This window comes from Gallus gallus, chromosome 12, assembly GCF_016699485.2.
Source record: "Gallus gallus isolate bGalGal1 chromosome 12, bGalGal1.mat.broiler.GRCg7b, whole genome shotgun sequence".
Lineage (NCBI taxonomy): Eukaryota > Metazoa > Chordata > Aves > Galliformes > Phasianidae > Gallus > Gallus gallus.
In genome coordinates, this window is record NC_052543.1 from 2461881 (window position 1) to 2477908 (window position 16028).

At 57.9% G+C, this 16028-nt stretch overlaps 2 protein-coding genes across 4 annotated transcripts; both read right to left on the bottom strand.

Annotated features, from left to right (window-relative positions):
- Positions 1–1524: 1524 nt before the first annotated feature.
- Positions 1525–2978, bottom strand: LOC121106632 (PHD finger protein 7-like). Of its 2 annotated transcripts, XM_040646513.1 has the most exons (5): positions 2707–2978; positions 2514–2620; positions 2179–2292; positions 1927–2045; positions 1525–1785 (listed from the first exon to the last, which is right to left on the bottom strand). In XM_040646513.1, exons 1-5 carry the CDS (start codon positions 2818–2820, stop codon positions 1769–1771), a joined length of 471 nt encoding a protein of 156 aa, XP_040502447.1. In that variant the 5' UTR covers positions 2821–2978; the 3' UTR covers positions 1525–1768. The 2 variants fall into 2 exon arrangements, with proteins under 2 accessions (XP_040502447.1, XP_040502446.1); XM_040646512.1 differs by having other exon boundaries at positions 1525–2045.
- Positions 2979–8681: 5703 nt separating this feature from the next.
- On the bottom strand, positions 8682–10669 carry LOC121106633 (PHD finger protein 7-like). 2 transcript variants are annotated; one of them, XM_040646515.1, is made up of 5 exons: positions 10398–10669; positions 10205–10311; positions 9870–9983; positions 9618–9736; positions 8682–9476 (listed from the first exon to the last, which is right to left on the bottom strand). In XM_040646515.1, the coding sequence occupies exons 1-5, from the start codon at positions 10509–10511 to the stop codon at positions 9460–9462; spliced, it is 471 nt and encodes a 156-aa protein (XP_040502449.1). In that variant the 5' UTR covers positions 10512–10669; the 3' UTR covers positions 8682–9459. The 2 variants fall into 2 exon arrangements, with proteins under 2 accessions (XP_040502449.1, XP_040502448.1); XM_040646514.1 differs by having other exon boundaries at positions 8682–9736.
- Between the last annotated feature and the right edge of the window lie 5359 nt (positions 10670–16028).

Consider the following 16028-nt stretch of genomic DNA (forward strand, 5'->3'; position numbering starts at 1 on the left):
AACTGGAGGGATGGTGGCACAAGCTGCTGGAAGCTACACTGCGCCAAGGTGCAGATGAACTCCTTCTAGGTGCTGAGACAAGGGAGGAAAGAACACAAGTGACAACAAGTCTCCTCAATTTTCCGAGCTTGGCGGGAGGCAGAGTATCCAAGAAGAAGGCACCAATAGCTTGTCAGTCTGTGATTCGTGTTGGTTTTACCACCCCTGGGGATACCAAAGCCTGCAGGGAGAGCGCAAGGAAGCCATATATCAAATACCAGAGCCAAAGTCAAAATGGTTAATGCAAGCTTCCTTAGGTATGGCAGGATGCTGTCGATGATGGGTACCAAACTGTGGACTGATGGAGGACGGTGGAATATGAAGCTGTGAAAGGAGAAGAAGAAATTTGGGACTGGAACCGAGAATGCCAAACAGCCTTTATTCAACTGAGAGCAGCTCTGAAGTCTATCCCTGCTCTAGGACGGCCCAGTCTGGGAAAGCCTTTTGAATTGGATGGGCATGAAAGACGTCACTTTGCACTGGGAGAGTTGGTAGAACACACCGGACCCAGGGAGAGACCAGCGGGTTATTTTTCTAGACAGTTGGACCAAGCAAATATACGATGGACATCACGTTGAAGAGCAGTGGCAGCAGACCTGAGGCACTGCCCGAATGCAGGAGGAAAGCCCGGGTCCTGGCCCACCCCACAGCCGGCAGCAGCCCCGGGGCTGCCTGCATGTCCCAAACACAGCGACATCCCCAAGATGTCAGAAACACCCCCAGAACGGGGCTGCAGCTGCCAGCCTGGCCTCCACCACGTTGCACGTTGGAAACGTTGTGACCCCGCTGGAGTCGGGGCCAGAACCCAGCTCAGCCTGAAGCGGGCTGCGGGGAGGAAGGAATGGGATGGGTGCTGGGGGGAAGGGATCCCCGTGGTTCCAGCCCCTAAAGCTGCCCACCTCGGGAAAGGCAGAGAAGAATGAAAGCGACAGTGGCATGATGGAACTCTGTTTTATTGTGATAGACTCTGATGACTTTGGACAGGTTTGGACAAGTGGAGCTTGCACGCAGCTGCTCCTATAGCATCACCGGGGCCGGCTGTTGATGTTCCGGGCCCGACGTGGTACCCGGGAGCGGCTTCGCCCCTGGGCTGGCCCTCGCCGCCTGGACCGGCTCCTGCGGCGTCTTCGGGGCTGGCTGTGGGTCTCAGCAGGCTTCGAGTCCGGACCCACCCTGGCTGCCTGGACCGGCTTCCAGCAGCCTCTGTGGAATCCCCTGAGGCCCCTGGTGCTCCTGGTCTGGTGTAGCTGTGGGTGCAGCTCTCGGCACTTAGGGTTGATTCCTGCCTGTTCCCACGGTGTGTTTGGGGCTGGCTTGGAGAACGTGGGGCCCGGCGCTGCAACGGAGAGCGGCTTTGTGTCCGGGCCCGCAGTCCCTGTCTGCACCGGAGGTTGTAGCCAGCTGCAGGGGAGTGCCGCGAGGACTCTGATGTCCCCTGGCTGGCAGAGTTTGGGGTGCTGCCCTCATCAGTGGAGGTAGCATTACGGCAGCTCCCACGGTGTCCTCGGGGCTGATTGCAGGCGTTCTCTTCCTGGTGTAAACGTGGGCTGGTTCTCCTCTGCTCCATCCTGCGCTGGCTGGACAGGACACTGTTTTCAGGCACATGGGAACCGTGTGCTGGTGTCAGTGGTGCCTGGCTGGTGGTGCTGGAGCTGCTTCTCTCCAGTGCTGTGGTGCCTCAGAATTGCCCCAGTTCCTGCTGGCTGGTGGCGCTATGTCTGGCAAGAACCTAGTTGGTGCTGGGGCCTGCAAGGTGAAGCAAAGAGGTGAGAGAGGTGAAACTCCAGCCCTGGGGTGGGACAGGGTCCCATTGCCCATGGGTCAAAGTGACTTGAACAAGGCCAAGCCTGGCCCCAGCCCAGCAGCACGCGGCTGTTTGCCTCTTACCGGTGCCCTCTCCAGCACAGGCGTTGCACTCCCAGCTGGTTGTGCTCTGACTCAAGTTGGAGCAGAGTCGATGGGTGCCTTGTGCAGCACAGGAGCAGCAGAGGAGCAGCTCCCAGGGCCTGGGGAAACAAACCGGTTGTGGCCATGAGGACAAAGTGACCTGAGCCAAGGAGTGCCTGGCAGAGCTCTGGTGCTCAGTCTGTGCTCCCCCAGCCTGTGCTGAGGCTGCGATCCCACACAGAGGCAACTCACCCCGCTTCCTCTGCCTGCTCCCTGCCACGTGGGTAACGGCAGACGCTGGCATCACAGCTCCCGTGCCTTCCTCCCAGAGATGCATAAGCATTGTTCTCCTCCCACATTGGACTTCTGATACATGAGAGAGAGAATGTGGTTAAAACTCAGTGTCACCAGAGTAAGACTGACCCAGACCATCCCTGCTCTTCCAGCCAAACCCCATTTCCACCTTCTCCATGAAGGTGAAGCCTACGCCCATGGGACCAGCAAAGGACCTGGCCTGCTCGGGCAGTCCCTGGGCAGACTCAGCTCTTGTGCCCTCACACCTGAAGAGCTGGCTGAAAGACACCCACCTGTCTGGGATTCGGATCCCCATGCTGAACAATTCTCCTAAAAATGTGTCTCTGTCTCGGCAGAGGGGGCACTGGAAGCAGCGAAGCCCAGCGCGCAGGGCCATTCCCTGCAGCAGAAACACAAGCAGTGTGAGCGTGAGCGGGGCCTGGTGCTGCTGAGCGCCTGCCATGCCCACAGGGCCGGGGCTCCTACCTGGATGCAGGCCCGGTGGAACCAGGCGTGCCGGCAGGATGGGCACACCATGGTGCTGTACGACCTGCTGTCACCCACGGGCTCCATGCAGATGATGCAGGTCGTGTCCTGCATCGGCACTGCCTCTACTGCCTGCTGCGGGCGGTGCTCCCAGCAGAAGGACCTGGGGGAAGATGGGAGGGATGGGCAAGGTGAGAAGTGCTGCGAGGAGGGCAGAGGAACAGGAAGGAGCCCCAGGCCTTGGCTCTGGCTCTGTCAGGAAGCTGGGAGGTGTCACAGCGTGTTCCTCGCAGCTTTGCCTGGTGCTGACAGCAGGGGTTGGAGGTTCACTGGCGATGCCTGGCAGCCCTTACCTGAACTCTCCAAAGTACTGGGTGACACATTCACCCTCGGAGGCGCAGGGGAGATGGAAGCTGCGGTCACAGCCCGCCTCTGCGCAGGTGATGGTGGCCCCGAAATTGCCACAGACGAAGCAGAGCTGGAAAGAGCAGAGCAGCCCGCATCAGCAGCAGGCTCAGGGCCTACGCAGCGGGCCCCGCACCTCTGGGCAGGGCACAGGGTGAGGGCAGGGCTGGGTGGCACTCTGCAGAGCTGCCTGGTGAACAGGACTCGTCTACAGGAGCAGGACTTTCTCCTGGGGCTGGTTGGAAGGGCTGGGATTGCTTTCTTTGGACCAGGCTAAGCTTGCCATGCCTCTCCTGGCACAAAGCTCCCTGTTCTGGTCCGGTGCTCACCGTCTGCTCTGCCTGCCTCACTGTGCGTATCAGGTCTTGAGTGCCGAAATGTGAACTTCCATCACTTCCTCGTTGTAAAAGGCCGGAGGAAAATGTCTGCAGAAGAGCAAAGTGCGTGATCTCGTTAGGACAGGAAGGCATAAGCCATTGCTTGGAGGAAGGAGGCTGGCACTGTGAGTGACCTTACCACACAAAAAGTATGGAAGTAGATCCCCTTCATCACGTATTTGTTCCCAATTATACCAAGGTCAGCGTGCACTCGGCCACAGAGCACGCATGCTGGAGAGGAGAGAGTAACAGCAGTGAGCGCCTTGTGGGTCCAGGTGCCTCCAGGGGCTGTCCCAGGGGCTGCTGTGTGCCGGCCGTGCCAGCTGAGGGGCAGGGCCGGAGGCCGTGGAGGGGAAGGGGCAGTGCAGGCCCAGCGGTGCCAGCAGGCAGCCACAGCCCAACCGCGGCCCTCTGGCCAAGGAGCAGAGCAGAGGGGCCCTGCCTGCGGCAGCTGGGGAGCCCCTGCATGCCCCCACCTCCCTTCTCTGCCGCAGGCAGACCCCCAGCACCCCTCTGCCTGGAGGCAGGGAGCTGCGTGCAGGGATACTTGGCTCTCACCAGGCTCCCTCGAGCCGGCGGCCTCCTGTGTCCCCTCGGACATCGTGTGCATCAACTGTGAGCACTCGCAGAGTGTCTGTCCCAGCAACACCAGGCTTTCTCCTCCGCGTGCCAACCTATGGGAGAAGCGGGACGAGGCTGAGTTCACAGTTCAGGCCCCCGAGCGCTGGGGAACCCTCCTCCCTCGGCAGCCTCAGGCAGCCCCTTCCTCCCTGCTCACCTCACCAAGTCGCACTGAGCTTGGCCTGAGCCCCGCAGCCTTAGCTCTGTTCCACACCCCATGGGTCACAATGGCCGCTCTGTGCCACCCCCTGTGGAACCATCACACGTCACAGGGGTGAGGGCACCCCAGCAGGAGGGCGGCGGCTCCTGCAGCCAGCGCAGAGTGAGGGGCCCGGTGCCGGACGCAGCCCCGCAGGAACCCGGCGTGTTGGTGCTGCTGAAGGCACTGGGCCACACATCCAGCCTCCTGGCCACACCTGAATGCTCCCGGGCCTGTGGCTCCATCAGTATCCCAGTCAAGTGTTTCCGTGTTCCCGTGATGTTCTCGAGGCGTTCCTCTTTGGTTGTTTGCTGCTGATTACCTCTCGTTCCAATAAATGGCTCCATTCACAGAATGACAGAATCTCTCTGGTTGGCAAAGACCTCTAAGATCACCAAGTGCCACCGTCCACCCCCGCAGCTGCCCGCTGCCCGCACCCCTCAGTGCCACATCCCCACGGTTCTGGAACACCTCCATGGACGCTGACTCCCGCAGCTCCCCGGGCAGCTGTGCCAGTGCCCGACCGCTCTTTCAGCAGAGGTGTTCTTCCTAATATCCAACGGGGTCCTCCCCTGGGGCAACTTGAGGCCGTTCCCTCTCGTCCCGTCGCTGTTACGTGGGGAAGAGGCCGACCCCGACCTTACTACAACCTCCTTACAGGGAGTGATGCGCAGTGCTCAGGCCTCCCCCGAGCCTCGTCTGCACTGAACAGTCCCACTTCCCTCAGCTGCTCCTCATGGGACTTTTGTTGCAGACCCTTTCCTGCCCCGTTGCCCTTCCATGGACACACTGCAGGGCCTCCATGTCTGTCTTGTAGTGAGGGGGGGGCCCAGTACAGAACGCAGCACCTGAGGTGCGGCCTCACCAGTGCCGGCTACAGGGGCACGATTGCCTTCCTGCTCCTGCTGGCTGCAGCATTTTGCTACCACCCGGGATGCCCTGGGCCTTCTTGGGCACCTGGGCACGGTGCTGCAGCACTGCGGTGTTGCCTGGGGTTGCTGTGACCAAAGAGCAGCAGCCAGCACTTGGGCTTCTGGGGCCTCATCCAGTTGCGCTCGGCCCATCCGTCCAGCCATCCCCATCCCTTTATAGGGCCCTCAAGCCGATCAACACTTCTTCCCCACGGCCCTCAGTCCGGACCCCCCTGGAGCACCACTCACATCTTTCACTCATCATTAGTTCTTAGTGTTAGCACGTCCTCATCATTAGCATGTGGGTATGGAAGTACTAGAAATTTAGGTAGGTTGCTCCAAAAATAATGCCTCCCCTATTTCCTTCAAAACTGCTACCGATACAAAGAGCAAAATAACGCTGTTTGATAGATCAAATTCTCCGCTTCACAAAGCTATTTTTCAGCGTAGTTACAACAATTAGCTGTGCATTTTCATCAGCGGTGGTTGACAGTCTGCATGCCACGGTCCTAAACACCTGCACCAGCGGGAGTAACCCACTCTCGCTGTCACCACTGCTGAACCACGCGACCCAGTGCCTCACTGTGCTCACTGTTGGCAGAGGGGGTCAACCTCTACCGCCATCCCACCAACATCCCCCTCTGATGCCATGGGCCGGTATCATCATATGGGAGGAAATACCTTTGGAGCAGCCTTTGTAACACTGGGCATGGAAGAATGCATCCATTTAATCACTGTGGCAACCATTGAAAGGTGCACGATGCATACGTCTTTCAATATCACATATTGCTACAAACTTATGACCAGAAAAGCAGCACAGGCACCATGAATAACCAGATGTTCACCCATGTGTGCATCTAATGGAAAACTGCAGCAACCTGCTGATGGAAGGGGGGCCCTGGTGGCAAGTGTGACACGGACTCCATTGCTGGTGCAGAACAAAGACCTTTATTGTAGGTGCTTACAACCTTTCATACCCCCATCACAACCCCTCGGTCACGTGTAGAGCCGGGCGCCTCATGCGTGTCTACGTCTGGCGCAAGGAGCTGCCCAGCTTGTTTACTCATTTGCAAGGTCTTTTGTTCATAATGTCTCTGTTTGTCCCACAGGCCCTGAAGCGGACGGTGGGCAAAGTCGCCCTCCAAGGCTGCTGGGCATCGCAGAGCCTGGAGTCTGCCGGGCGTCCCCGGCGAGGCCGACCTCCTCCTTGACGAGGAGATCCGGAGAACAACGGCTCCTTCCAGGGAACTTCTCAGCGGAAAAGGCTCCAGTCTCCGGCCTGTGTAAGGCAAGCCATTTTTAGAGGCAGTCGACAGCAGAGGCTTTCTCTGCTCTCTCAGAGCAGGTCTTATATTTCACAGGCTGCCAAGAGCAGATGCTGATTCCTACTTTCCTGGGCCTTGTTCCCCTCCTCCAGCCCATTTTACCTTTTGGCACCAGGCATTACTGCCACGCGTGGTTCTGCTTGGAGGAACCCCAACGGCCCCTCAGGCCCACGCGCCATGGCGGCCGTATCCCTGCACAGTGCCCCAGGCCTGGCTGGCTGGAGCAGCTCCAGCGGCTGCTGCTGATGTAAATGCTATGGAAGAAGGGGTGCAGATTGTGCTGCTGCTTTTGGGCCTGGATCCAGTTACTGCTGTGTCCAACGCACAGCGCATGGGCTCCCTTTCCCCACGCCATCATGGTGGCAGCTCTTCCCACAGAGCAGCCCGGCCCGGCACTGGTTCGATGTTAGCCCTACCTGGGCTGAAACCGGGGCACGGGGCGCAGGGCTAACGTCTGCTACGGCAAATGAGTGAGTTTTGATACGCTGGCTAAACGCAGTCTTGTGAACAGCCAAAGACATGCAGCCTTACTTTCTGTTTGGACAAAGGCGGTTGAGAAGAGGATTGGAAACTGGGTGTTGACTCGGGATTTCTTGTGTATCCTTCGGTGTCCAACACCTTGAGTTGGAAGAGACTTACTGAACCAATTCAACGCACAAATAACTGCTAATACAATAAACTCGTAGAGCCCTATGAAGCACTGTCTGCTGTAAATCCGCTGGGGTGGGCTCCTGAAATCCCAGAATGATCCAAAGCAGCTGAAACGGAATGAATACCCGTAAAGCCAGAAGCTAAGCCCACAGGACAAAACCGGTACCTCCTAAAAATGGAAGGTAGGGGAGGAACTCAGCCTCTGATTGGTAAGGTTGTGACTCACAGACTGTTACGAGAATGCTGTTCACAGTGCAGTGCTGCACTTCTGCCAACCAGAAAGCCTCACTCCACAGAATGTCAGTTGGTTCAGGATGGAAGGGCTATAAGTCAACTTGTGATGGAAGTACATCCCCTTATGGAAAACCCCACATACTCTCCTCTGTGTTGCAGTGTGAAAACCCCCAAACTGGAAGGAAAACACAGTGGTGCTGGACTGTGCTCCCCCAGGGCTTTAAAAATAGCCCCATCATATTTGGGAATCAGCTTGCTAAGGAACTGGAGGGATGGTGGCACAAGCTGCTGGAAGCTACGCTGCGCCAAGGTGCAGATGAACTCCTTCTAGGTGCTGAGACAAGGGAGGAAAGAACACGAGTGACAACAAGTCTCCTCAATTTTCCGAGCTTGGCGGGAGGCAGAGTATCCAAGAAGAAAGCACCAATAGCTTGTCAGTCTGTGATTCGTGTTGGTTTTACCACCCCTGGGGATACCAAAGCCTGCAGGGAGAGCGCAAGGAAGCCATATATCAAATACCAGAGCCAAAGTCAAAATGGTTAATGCAAGCTTCCTTAGGTATGGCAGGATGCTGTCGATGATGGGTACCAAACTGTGGACTGATGGAGGACAGTGGAATATGAAGCTGTGAAAGGAGAAGAAGAAATTTGGGACTGGAACCCAGAATGCCAAACAGCCTTTATTCAACTGAGAGCAGCTCTGAAGTCTATCCCTGCTCTAGGACGGCCCAGTCTGGGAAAGCCTTTTGAATTGGATGGGCATGAAAGACGTCACTTTGCACTGGGAGAGTTGGTAGAACACACCGGACCCAGGGAGAGACCAGCGGGTTATTTTTCTAGACAGTTGGACCAAGCAAATATACGATGGACATCACGTTGAAGAGCAGTGGCAGCAGACCTGAGGCACTGCCCGAATGCAGGAGGAAAGCCCGGGTCCCGGCCCACCCCACAGCCGGCAGCAGCCCCGGGGCTGCCTGCATGTCCCAAACACAGCGACGTCCCCAAGATGTCAGAAACACCCCCAGAACGGGGCTGCAGCTGCCAGCCTGGCCTCCACCACGTTGCACGTTGGAAACGTTGTGACCCCGCTGGAGTTGGGGCCAGAACCCAGCTCAGCCTGAAGCGGGCTGCGGGGAGGAAGGAATGGGATGGGTGCTGGGGGGAAGGGATCCCCGTGGTTCCAGCCCCCAAAGCTGCCCACCTCGGGAAAGGCAGAGAAGAATGAAAGCGACAGTGGCATGATGGAACTCTGTTTTATTGTGATAGACTCTGATGACTTTGGACAGGTTTGGACAAGCGGAGCTTGCACGCAGCTGCTCCTATAGCATCACCGGGGCTGGCTGTTGATGTTCCGGGCCCGACATGGTACCCGGGAGCGGCTTCGCCCCTGGGCTGGCCCTCGCCGCCTGGACCGGCTCCTGCGGCGTCTTCGGGGCTGGCTGTGGGTCTCAGCAGGCTTCGAGTCCGGACCCACCCTGGCTGCCTGGACCGGCTTCCAGCAGCCTCTGTGGAATCCCCTGAGGACCCCGGTGCTCCTGGTCTGGTGTAGCTGTGGCTGCAGCTCTCGGCACTTAGGGTTGATTCCTGCCTGCTCCCACGGTGTGTTTGGGGCTGGCTTGGAGAACGTGGGGCCCGGCGCTGCAACGGAGAGCGGCTTTGTGTCCGGGCCCGCAGTCCCTGTCTGCACCGGAGGTTGTAGCCAGCTGCGGGGGAGTGCCGCGAGGACTCTGATGTCCCCTGGCTGGCAGAGTTTGGGGTGCTGCCCTCAGCAGTGGAGGTAGCATTACGGCAGCTCCCACGGTGTCCTCGGGGCTGATTGCAGGCGTTCTCTTCCTGGTGTAAACGTGGGCTGGTTCTCCTCTGCTCCATCCTGCGCTGGCTGGACAGGACACTGTTTTCAGGCACATGGGAACCGTGTGCTGGTGTCAGTGGTGCCTGGCTGGTGGTGCTGGAGCTGCTTCTCTCCAGTGCTGTGGTGCCTCAGAATTGCCCCAGTTCCTGCTGGCTGGTGGCGCTATGTCTGGCAAGAACCTAGTTGGTGCTGGGGCCTGCAAGGTGAAGCAAAGAGGTGAGAGAGGTGAAACTCCAGCCCTGGGGTGGGACAGGGTCCCATTGCCCATGGGTCAAAGTGACTTGAACAAGGCCAAGCCTGGCCCCAGCCCAGCAGCACGCGGCTGTTTGCCTCTTACCGGTGCCCTCTCCAGCACAGGCGTTGCACTCCCAGCTGGTTGTGCTCTGACTCAAGTTGGAGCAGAGTCGATGGGTGCCTTGTGCAGCACAGGAGCAGCAGAGGAGCAGCTCCCAGGGCCTGGGGAAACAAACCGGTTGTGGCCATGAGGACAAAGTGACCTGAGCCAAGGAGTGCCTGGCAGAGCTCTGGTGCTCAGTCTGTGCTCCCCCAGCCTGTGCTGAGGCTGCGATCCCACACAGAGGCAACTCACCCCGCTTCCTCTGCCTGCTCCCTGCCACGTGGGTAACGGCAGACGCTGGCATCACAGCTCCCGTGCCTTCCTCCCAGAGATGCATAAGCATTGTTCTCCTCCCACATTGGACTTCTGATACATGAGAGAGAGAATGTGGTTAAAACTCAGTGTCACCAGAGTAAGACTGACCCAGACCATCCCTGCTCTTCCAGCCAAACCCCATTTCCACCTTCTCCATGAAGGTGAAGCCTACGCCCATGGGACCAGCAAAGGACCTGGCCTGCTCGGGCAGTCCCTGGGCAGACTCAGCTCTTGTGCCCTCACACCTGAAGAGCTGGCTGAAAGACACCCACCTGTCTGGGATTCGGATCCCCATGCTGAACAATTCTCCTAAAAATGTGTCTCTGTCTCGGCAGAGGGGGCACTGGAAGCAGCGAAGCCCAGCGCGCAGGGCCATTCCCTGCAGCAGAAACACAAGCAGTGTGAGCGTGAGCCGGGCCTGGTGCTGCTGAGCGCCTGCCATGCCCACAGGGCCGGGGCTCCTACCTGGATGCAGGCCCGGTGGAACCAGGCGTGCCGGCAGGATGGGCACACCATGGTGCTGTACGACCTGCTGTCACCCACGGGCTCCATGCAGATGATGCAGGTCGTGTCCTGCATCGGCACTGCCTCTACTGCCTGCTGCGGGCGGTGCTCCCAGCAGAAGGACCTGGGGGAAGATGGGAGGGATGGGCAAGGTGAGAAGTGCTGCGAGGAGGGCAGAGGAACAGGAAGGAGCCCCAGGCCTTGGCTCTGGCTCTGTCAGGAAGCTGGGAGGTGTCACAGCGTGTTCCTCGCAGCTTTGCCTGGTGCTGACAGCAGGGGTTGGAGGTTCACTGGCGATGCCTGGCAGCCCTTACCTGAACTCTCCAAAGTACTGGGTGACACATTCACCCTCGGAGGCGCAGGGGAGATGGAAGCTGCGGTCACAGCCCGCCTCTGCGCAGGTGATGGTGGCCCCGAAATTGCCACAGACGAAGCAGAGCTGGAAAGAGCAGAGCAGCCCGCATCAGCAGCAGGCTCAGGGCCTACGCAGCGGGCCCCGCACCTCTGGGCAGGGCACAGGGTGAGGGCAGGGCTGGGTGGCACTCTGCAGAGCTGCCTGGTGAACAGGACTCGTCTACAGGAGCAGGACTTTCTCCTGGGGCTGGTTGGAAGGGCTGGGATTGCTTTCTTTGGACCAGGCTAAGCTTGCCATGCCTCTCCTGGCACAAAGCTCCCTGTTCTGGTCCGGTGCTCACCGTCTGCTCTGCCTGCCTCACTGTGCGTATCAGGTCTTGAGTGCCGAAATGTGAACTTCCATCACTTCCTCGTTGTAAAAGGCCGGAGGAAAATGTCTGCAGAAGAGCAAAGTGCGTGATCTCGTTAGGACAGGAAGGCATAAGCCATTGCTTGGAGGAAGGAGGCTGGCACTGTGAGTGACCTTACCACACAAAAAGTATGGAAGTAGATCCCCTTCATCACGTATTTGTTCCCAATTATACCAAGGTCAGCGTGCACTCGGCCACAGAGCACGCATGCTGGAGAGGAGAGAGTAACAGCAGTGAGCGCCTTGTGGGTCCAGGTGCCTCCAGGGGCTGTCCCAGGGGCTGCTGTGTGCCGGCCGTGCCAGCTGAGGGGCAGGGCCGGAGGCCGTGGAGGGGAAGGGGCAGTGCAGGCCCAGCGGTGCCAGCAGGCAGCCACAGCCCAACCGCGGCCCTCTGGCCAAGGAGCAGAGCAGAGGGGCCCTGCCTGCGGCAGCTGGGGAGCCCCTGCATGCCCCCACCTCCCTTCTCTGCCGCAGGCAGACCCCCAGCACCCCTCTGCCTGGAGGCAGGGAGCTGCGTGCAGGGATACTTGGCTCTCACCAGGCTCCCTCGAGCCGGCGGCCTCCTGTGTCCCCTCGGACATCGTGTGCATCAACTGTGAGCACTCGCAGAGTGTCTGTCCCAGCAACACCAGGCTTTCTCCTCCGCGTGCCAACCTATGGGAGAAGCGGGACGAGGCTGAGTTCACAGTTCAGGCCCCCGAGCGCTGGGGAACCCTCCTCCCTCGGCAGCCTCAGGCAGCCCCTTCCTCCCTGCTCACCTCACCAAGTCGCACTGAGCTTGGCCTGAGCCCCGCAGCCTTAGCTCTGTTCCACACCCCATGGGTCACAATGGCCGCTCTGTGCCACCCCCTGTGGAACCATCACACGTCACAGGGGTGAGGGCACCCCAGCAGGAGGGCGGCGGCTCCTGCAGCCAGCGCAGAGTGAGGGGCCCGGTGCCGGACGCAGCCCCGCAGGAACCCGGCGTGTTGGTGCTGCTGAAGGCACTGGGCCACACATCCAGCCTCCTGGCCACACCTGAATGCTCCCGGGCCTGTGGCTCCATCAGTATCCCAGTCAAGTGTTTCCGTGTTCCCGTGATGTTCTCGAGGCGTTCCTCTTTGGTTGTTTGCTGCTGATTACCTCTCGTTCCAATAAATGGCTCCATTCACAGAATGACAGAATCTCTCTGGTTGGCAAAGACCTCTAAGATCACCAAGTGCCACCGTCCACCCCCGCAGCTGCCCGCTGCCCGCACCCCTCAGTGCCACATCCCCACGGTTCTGGAACACCTCCATGGACGCTGACTCCCGCAGCTCCCCGGGCAGCTGTGCCAGTGCCCGACCGCTCTTTCAGCAGAGGTGTTCTTCCTAATATCCAACGGGGTCCTCCCCTGGGGCAACTTGAGGCCGTTCCCTCTCGTCCCGTCGCTGTTACGTGGGGAAGAGGCCGACCCCGACCTTACTACAACCTCCTTACAGGGAGTGATGCGCAGTGCTCAGGCCTCCCCCGAGCCTCGTCTGCACTGAACAGTCCCACTTCCCTCAGCTGCTCCTCATGGGACTTTTGTTGCAGACCCTTTCCTGCCCCGTTGCCCTTCCATGGACACACTGCAGGGCCTCCATGTCTGTCTTGTAGTGAGGGGGGGGCCCAGTACAGAACGCAGCACCTGAGGTGCGGCCTCACCAGTGCCGGCTACAGGGGCACGATTGCCTTCCTGCTCCTGCTGGCTGCAGCATTTTGCTACCACCCGGGATGCCCTGGGCCTTCTTGGGCACCTGGGCACGGTGCTGCAGCACTGCGGTGTTGCCTGGGGTTGCTGTGACCAAAGAGCAGCAGCCAGCACTTGGGCTTCTGGGGCCTCATCCAGTTGCGCTCGGCCCATCCGTCCAGCCATCCCCATCCCTTTATAGGGCCCTCAAGCCGATCAACACTTCTTCCCCACGGCCCTCAGTCCGGACCCCCCTGGAGCACCACTCACATCTTTCACTCATCATTAGTTCTTAGTGTTAGCACGTCCTCATCATTAGCATGTGGGTATGGAAGTACTAGAAATTTAGGTAGGTTGCTCCAAAAATAATGCCTCCCCTATTTCCTTCAAAACTGCTACCGATACAAAGAGCAAAATAACGCTGTTTGATAGATCAAATTCTCCGCTTCACAAAGCTATTTTTCAGCGTAGTTACAACAATTAGCTGTGCATTTTCATCAGCGGTGGTTGACAGTCTGCATGCCACGGTCCTAAACACCTGCACCAGCGGGAGTAACCCACTCTCGCTGTCACCACTGCTGAACCACGCGACCCAGTGCCTCACTGTGCTCACTGTTGGCAGAGGGGGTCAACCTCTACCGCCATCCCACCAACATCCCCCTCTGATGCCATGGGCCGGTATCATCATATGGGAGGAAATACCTTTGGAGCAGCCTTTGTAACACTGGGCATGGAAGAATGCATCCATTTAATCACTGTGGCAACCATTGAAAGGTGCACGATGCATACGTCTTTCAATATCACATATTGCTACAAACTTATGACCAGAAAAGCAGCACAGGCACCATGAATAACCAGATGTTCACCCATGTGTGCATCTAATGGAAAACTGCAGCAACCTGCTGATGGAAGGGGGGCCCTGGTGGCAAGTGTGACACGGACTCCATTGCTGGTGCAGAACAAAGACCTTTATTGTAGGTGCTTACAACCTTTCATACCCCCATCACAACCCCTCGGTCACGTGTAGAGCCGGGCGCCTCATGCGTGTCTACGTCTGGCGCAAGGAGCTGCCCAGCTTGTTTACTCATTTGCAAGGTCTTTTGTTCATAATGTCTCTGTTTGTCCCACAGGCCCTGAAGCGGACGGTGGGCAAAGTCGCCCTCCAAGGCTGCTGGGCATCGCAGAGCCTGGAGTCTGCCGGGCGTCCCCGGCGAGGCCGACCTCCTCCTTGACGAGGAGATCCGGAGAACAACGGCTCCTTCCAGGGAACTTCTCAGCGGAAAAGGCTCCAGTCTCCGGCCTGTGTAAGGCAAGCCATTTTTAGAGGCAGTCGACAGCAGAGGCTTTCTCTGCTCTCTCAGAGCAGGTCTTATATTTCACAGGCTGCCAAGAGCAGATGCTGATTCCTACTTTCCTGGGCCTTGTTCCCCTCCTCCAGCCCATTTTACCTTTTGGCACCAGGCATTACTGCCACGCGTGGTTCTGCTTGGAGGAACCCCAACGGCCCCTCAGGCCCACGCGCCATGGCGGCCGTATCCCTGCACAGTGCCCCAGGCCTGGCTGGCTGGAGCAGCTCCAGCGGCTGCTGCTGATGTAAATGCTATGGAAGAAGGGGTGCAGATTGTGCTGCTGCTTTTGGGCCTGGATCCAGTTACTGCTGTGTCCAACGCACAGCGCATGGGCTCCCTTTCCCCACGCCATCATGGTGGCAGCTCTTCCCACAGAGCAGCCCGGCCCGGCACTGGTTCGATGTTAGCCCTACCTGGGCTGAAACCGGGGCACGGGGCGCAGGGCTAACGTCTGCTACGGCAAATGAGTGAGTTTTGATACGCTGGCTAAACGCAGTCTTGTGAACAGCCAAAAACATGCAGCCTTACTTTCTGTTTGGACAAAGGCGGTTGAGAAGAGGATTGGAAACTGGGTGTTGACTCGGGATTTCTTGTGTATCCTTCGGTGTCCAACACCTTGAGTTGGAAGAGACTTACTGAACCAATTCAACGCACAAATAACTGCTAATACAATAAACTCGTAGAGCCCTATGAAGCACTGTCTGCTGTAAATCCGCTGGGGTGGGCTCCTGAAATCCCAGAATGATCCAAAGCAGCTGAAACGGAATGAATACCCGTAAAGCCAGAAGCTAAGCCCACAGGACAAAACCGGTACCTCCTAAAAATGGAAGGTAGGGGAGGAACTCAGCCTCTGATTGGTAAGGTTGTGACTCACAGACTGTTACGAGAATGCTGTTCACAGTGCAGTGCTGCACTTCTGCCAACCAGAAAGCCTCACTCCACAGAATGTCAGTTGGTTCAGGATGGAAGGGCTATAAGTCAACTTGTGATGGAAGTACATCCCCTTATGGAAAACCCCACATACTCTCCTCTGTGTTGCAGTGTGAAAACCCCCAAACTGGAAGGAAAACACAGTGGTGCTGGACTGTGCTCCCCCAGGGCTTTAAAAATAGCCCCATCATATTTGGGAATCAGCTTGCTAAGGAACTGGAGGGATGGTGGCACAAGCTGCTGGAAGCTACACTGCGCCAAGGTGCAGATGAACTCCTTCTAGGTGCTGAGACAAGGGAGGAAAGAACACAAGTGACAACAAGTCTCCTCAATTTTCCGAGCTTGGCGGGAGGCAGAGTATCCAAGAAGAAGGCACCAATAGCTTGTCAGTCTGTGATTCGTGTTGGTTTTACCACCCCTGGGGATACCAAAGCCTGCAGGGAGAGCGCAAGGAAGCCGTATATCAAATACCAGAGCCAAAGTCAAAATGGTTAATGCAAGCTTCCTTAGGTATGGCAGGATGCTGTCGATGATGGGTACCAAACTGTGGACTGATGGAGGACGGTGGAATATGAAGCTGTGAAAGGAGAAGAAGAAATTTGGGACTGGAACCCAGAATGCCAAACAGCCTTTATTCAACTGAGAGCAGCTCTGAAGTCTATCCCTGCTCTAGGACGGCCCAGTCTGGGAAAGCCTTTTGAATTGGATGGGCATGAAAGACGTCACTTTGCACTGGGAGAGTTGGTAGAACACACCGGACCCAGGGAGAGACCAGCGGGTTATTTTTCTAGACAGTTGGACCAAGCAAATATACGATGGACATCACGTTGAAGAGCAGTGGCAGCAGACCTGAGGCACTG

Bases quoted from the DNA above. Each gene is read 5' to 3' on its own strand.
- LOC121106632 (XM_040646512.1), bottom strand. From the start codon at position 2,820: ATGCAGGACACGACCTGCATCATCTGCATGGAGCCCGTGGGTGACAGC. The intron at 2,621-2,706 runs GTAGGAGCCCCG...TTTCTGCTGCAG, and splicing joins TCCACCGGGCCTGCATCCAG to GGAATGGCCCTGCGCGCTGG. The intron at 2,046-2,178 runs GTGAGTTGCCTC...TTGTTTCCCCAG, and splicing joins GAGCAGGCAGAGGAAGCGGG to GCCCTGGGAGCTGCTCCTCT.
- LOC121106633 (XM_040646514.1), bottom strand. From the start codon at position 10,511: ATGCAGGACACGACCTGCATCATCTGCATGGAGCCCGTGGGTGACAGC. The intron at 10,312-10,397 runs GTAGGAGCCCCG...TTTCTGCTGCAG, and splicing joins TCCACCGGGCCTGCATCCAG to GGAATGGCCCTGCGCGCTGG. The intron at 9,984-10,204 runs GTGGGTGTCTTT...CTCATGTATCAG, and splicing joins GGGATCCGAATCCCAGACAG to AAGTCCAATGTGGGAGGAGA.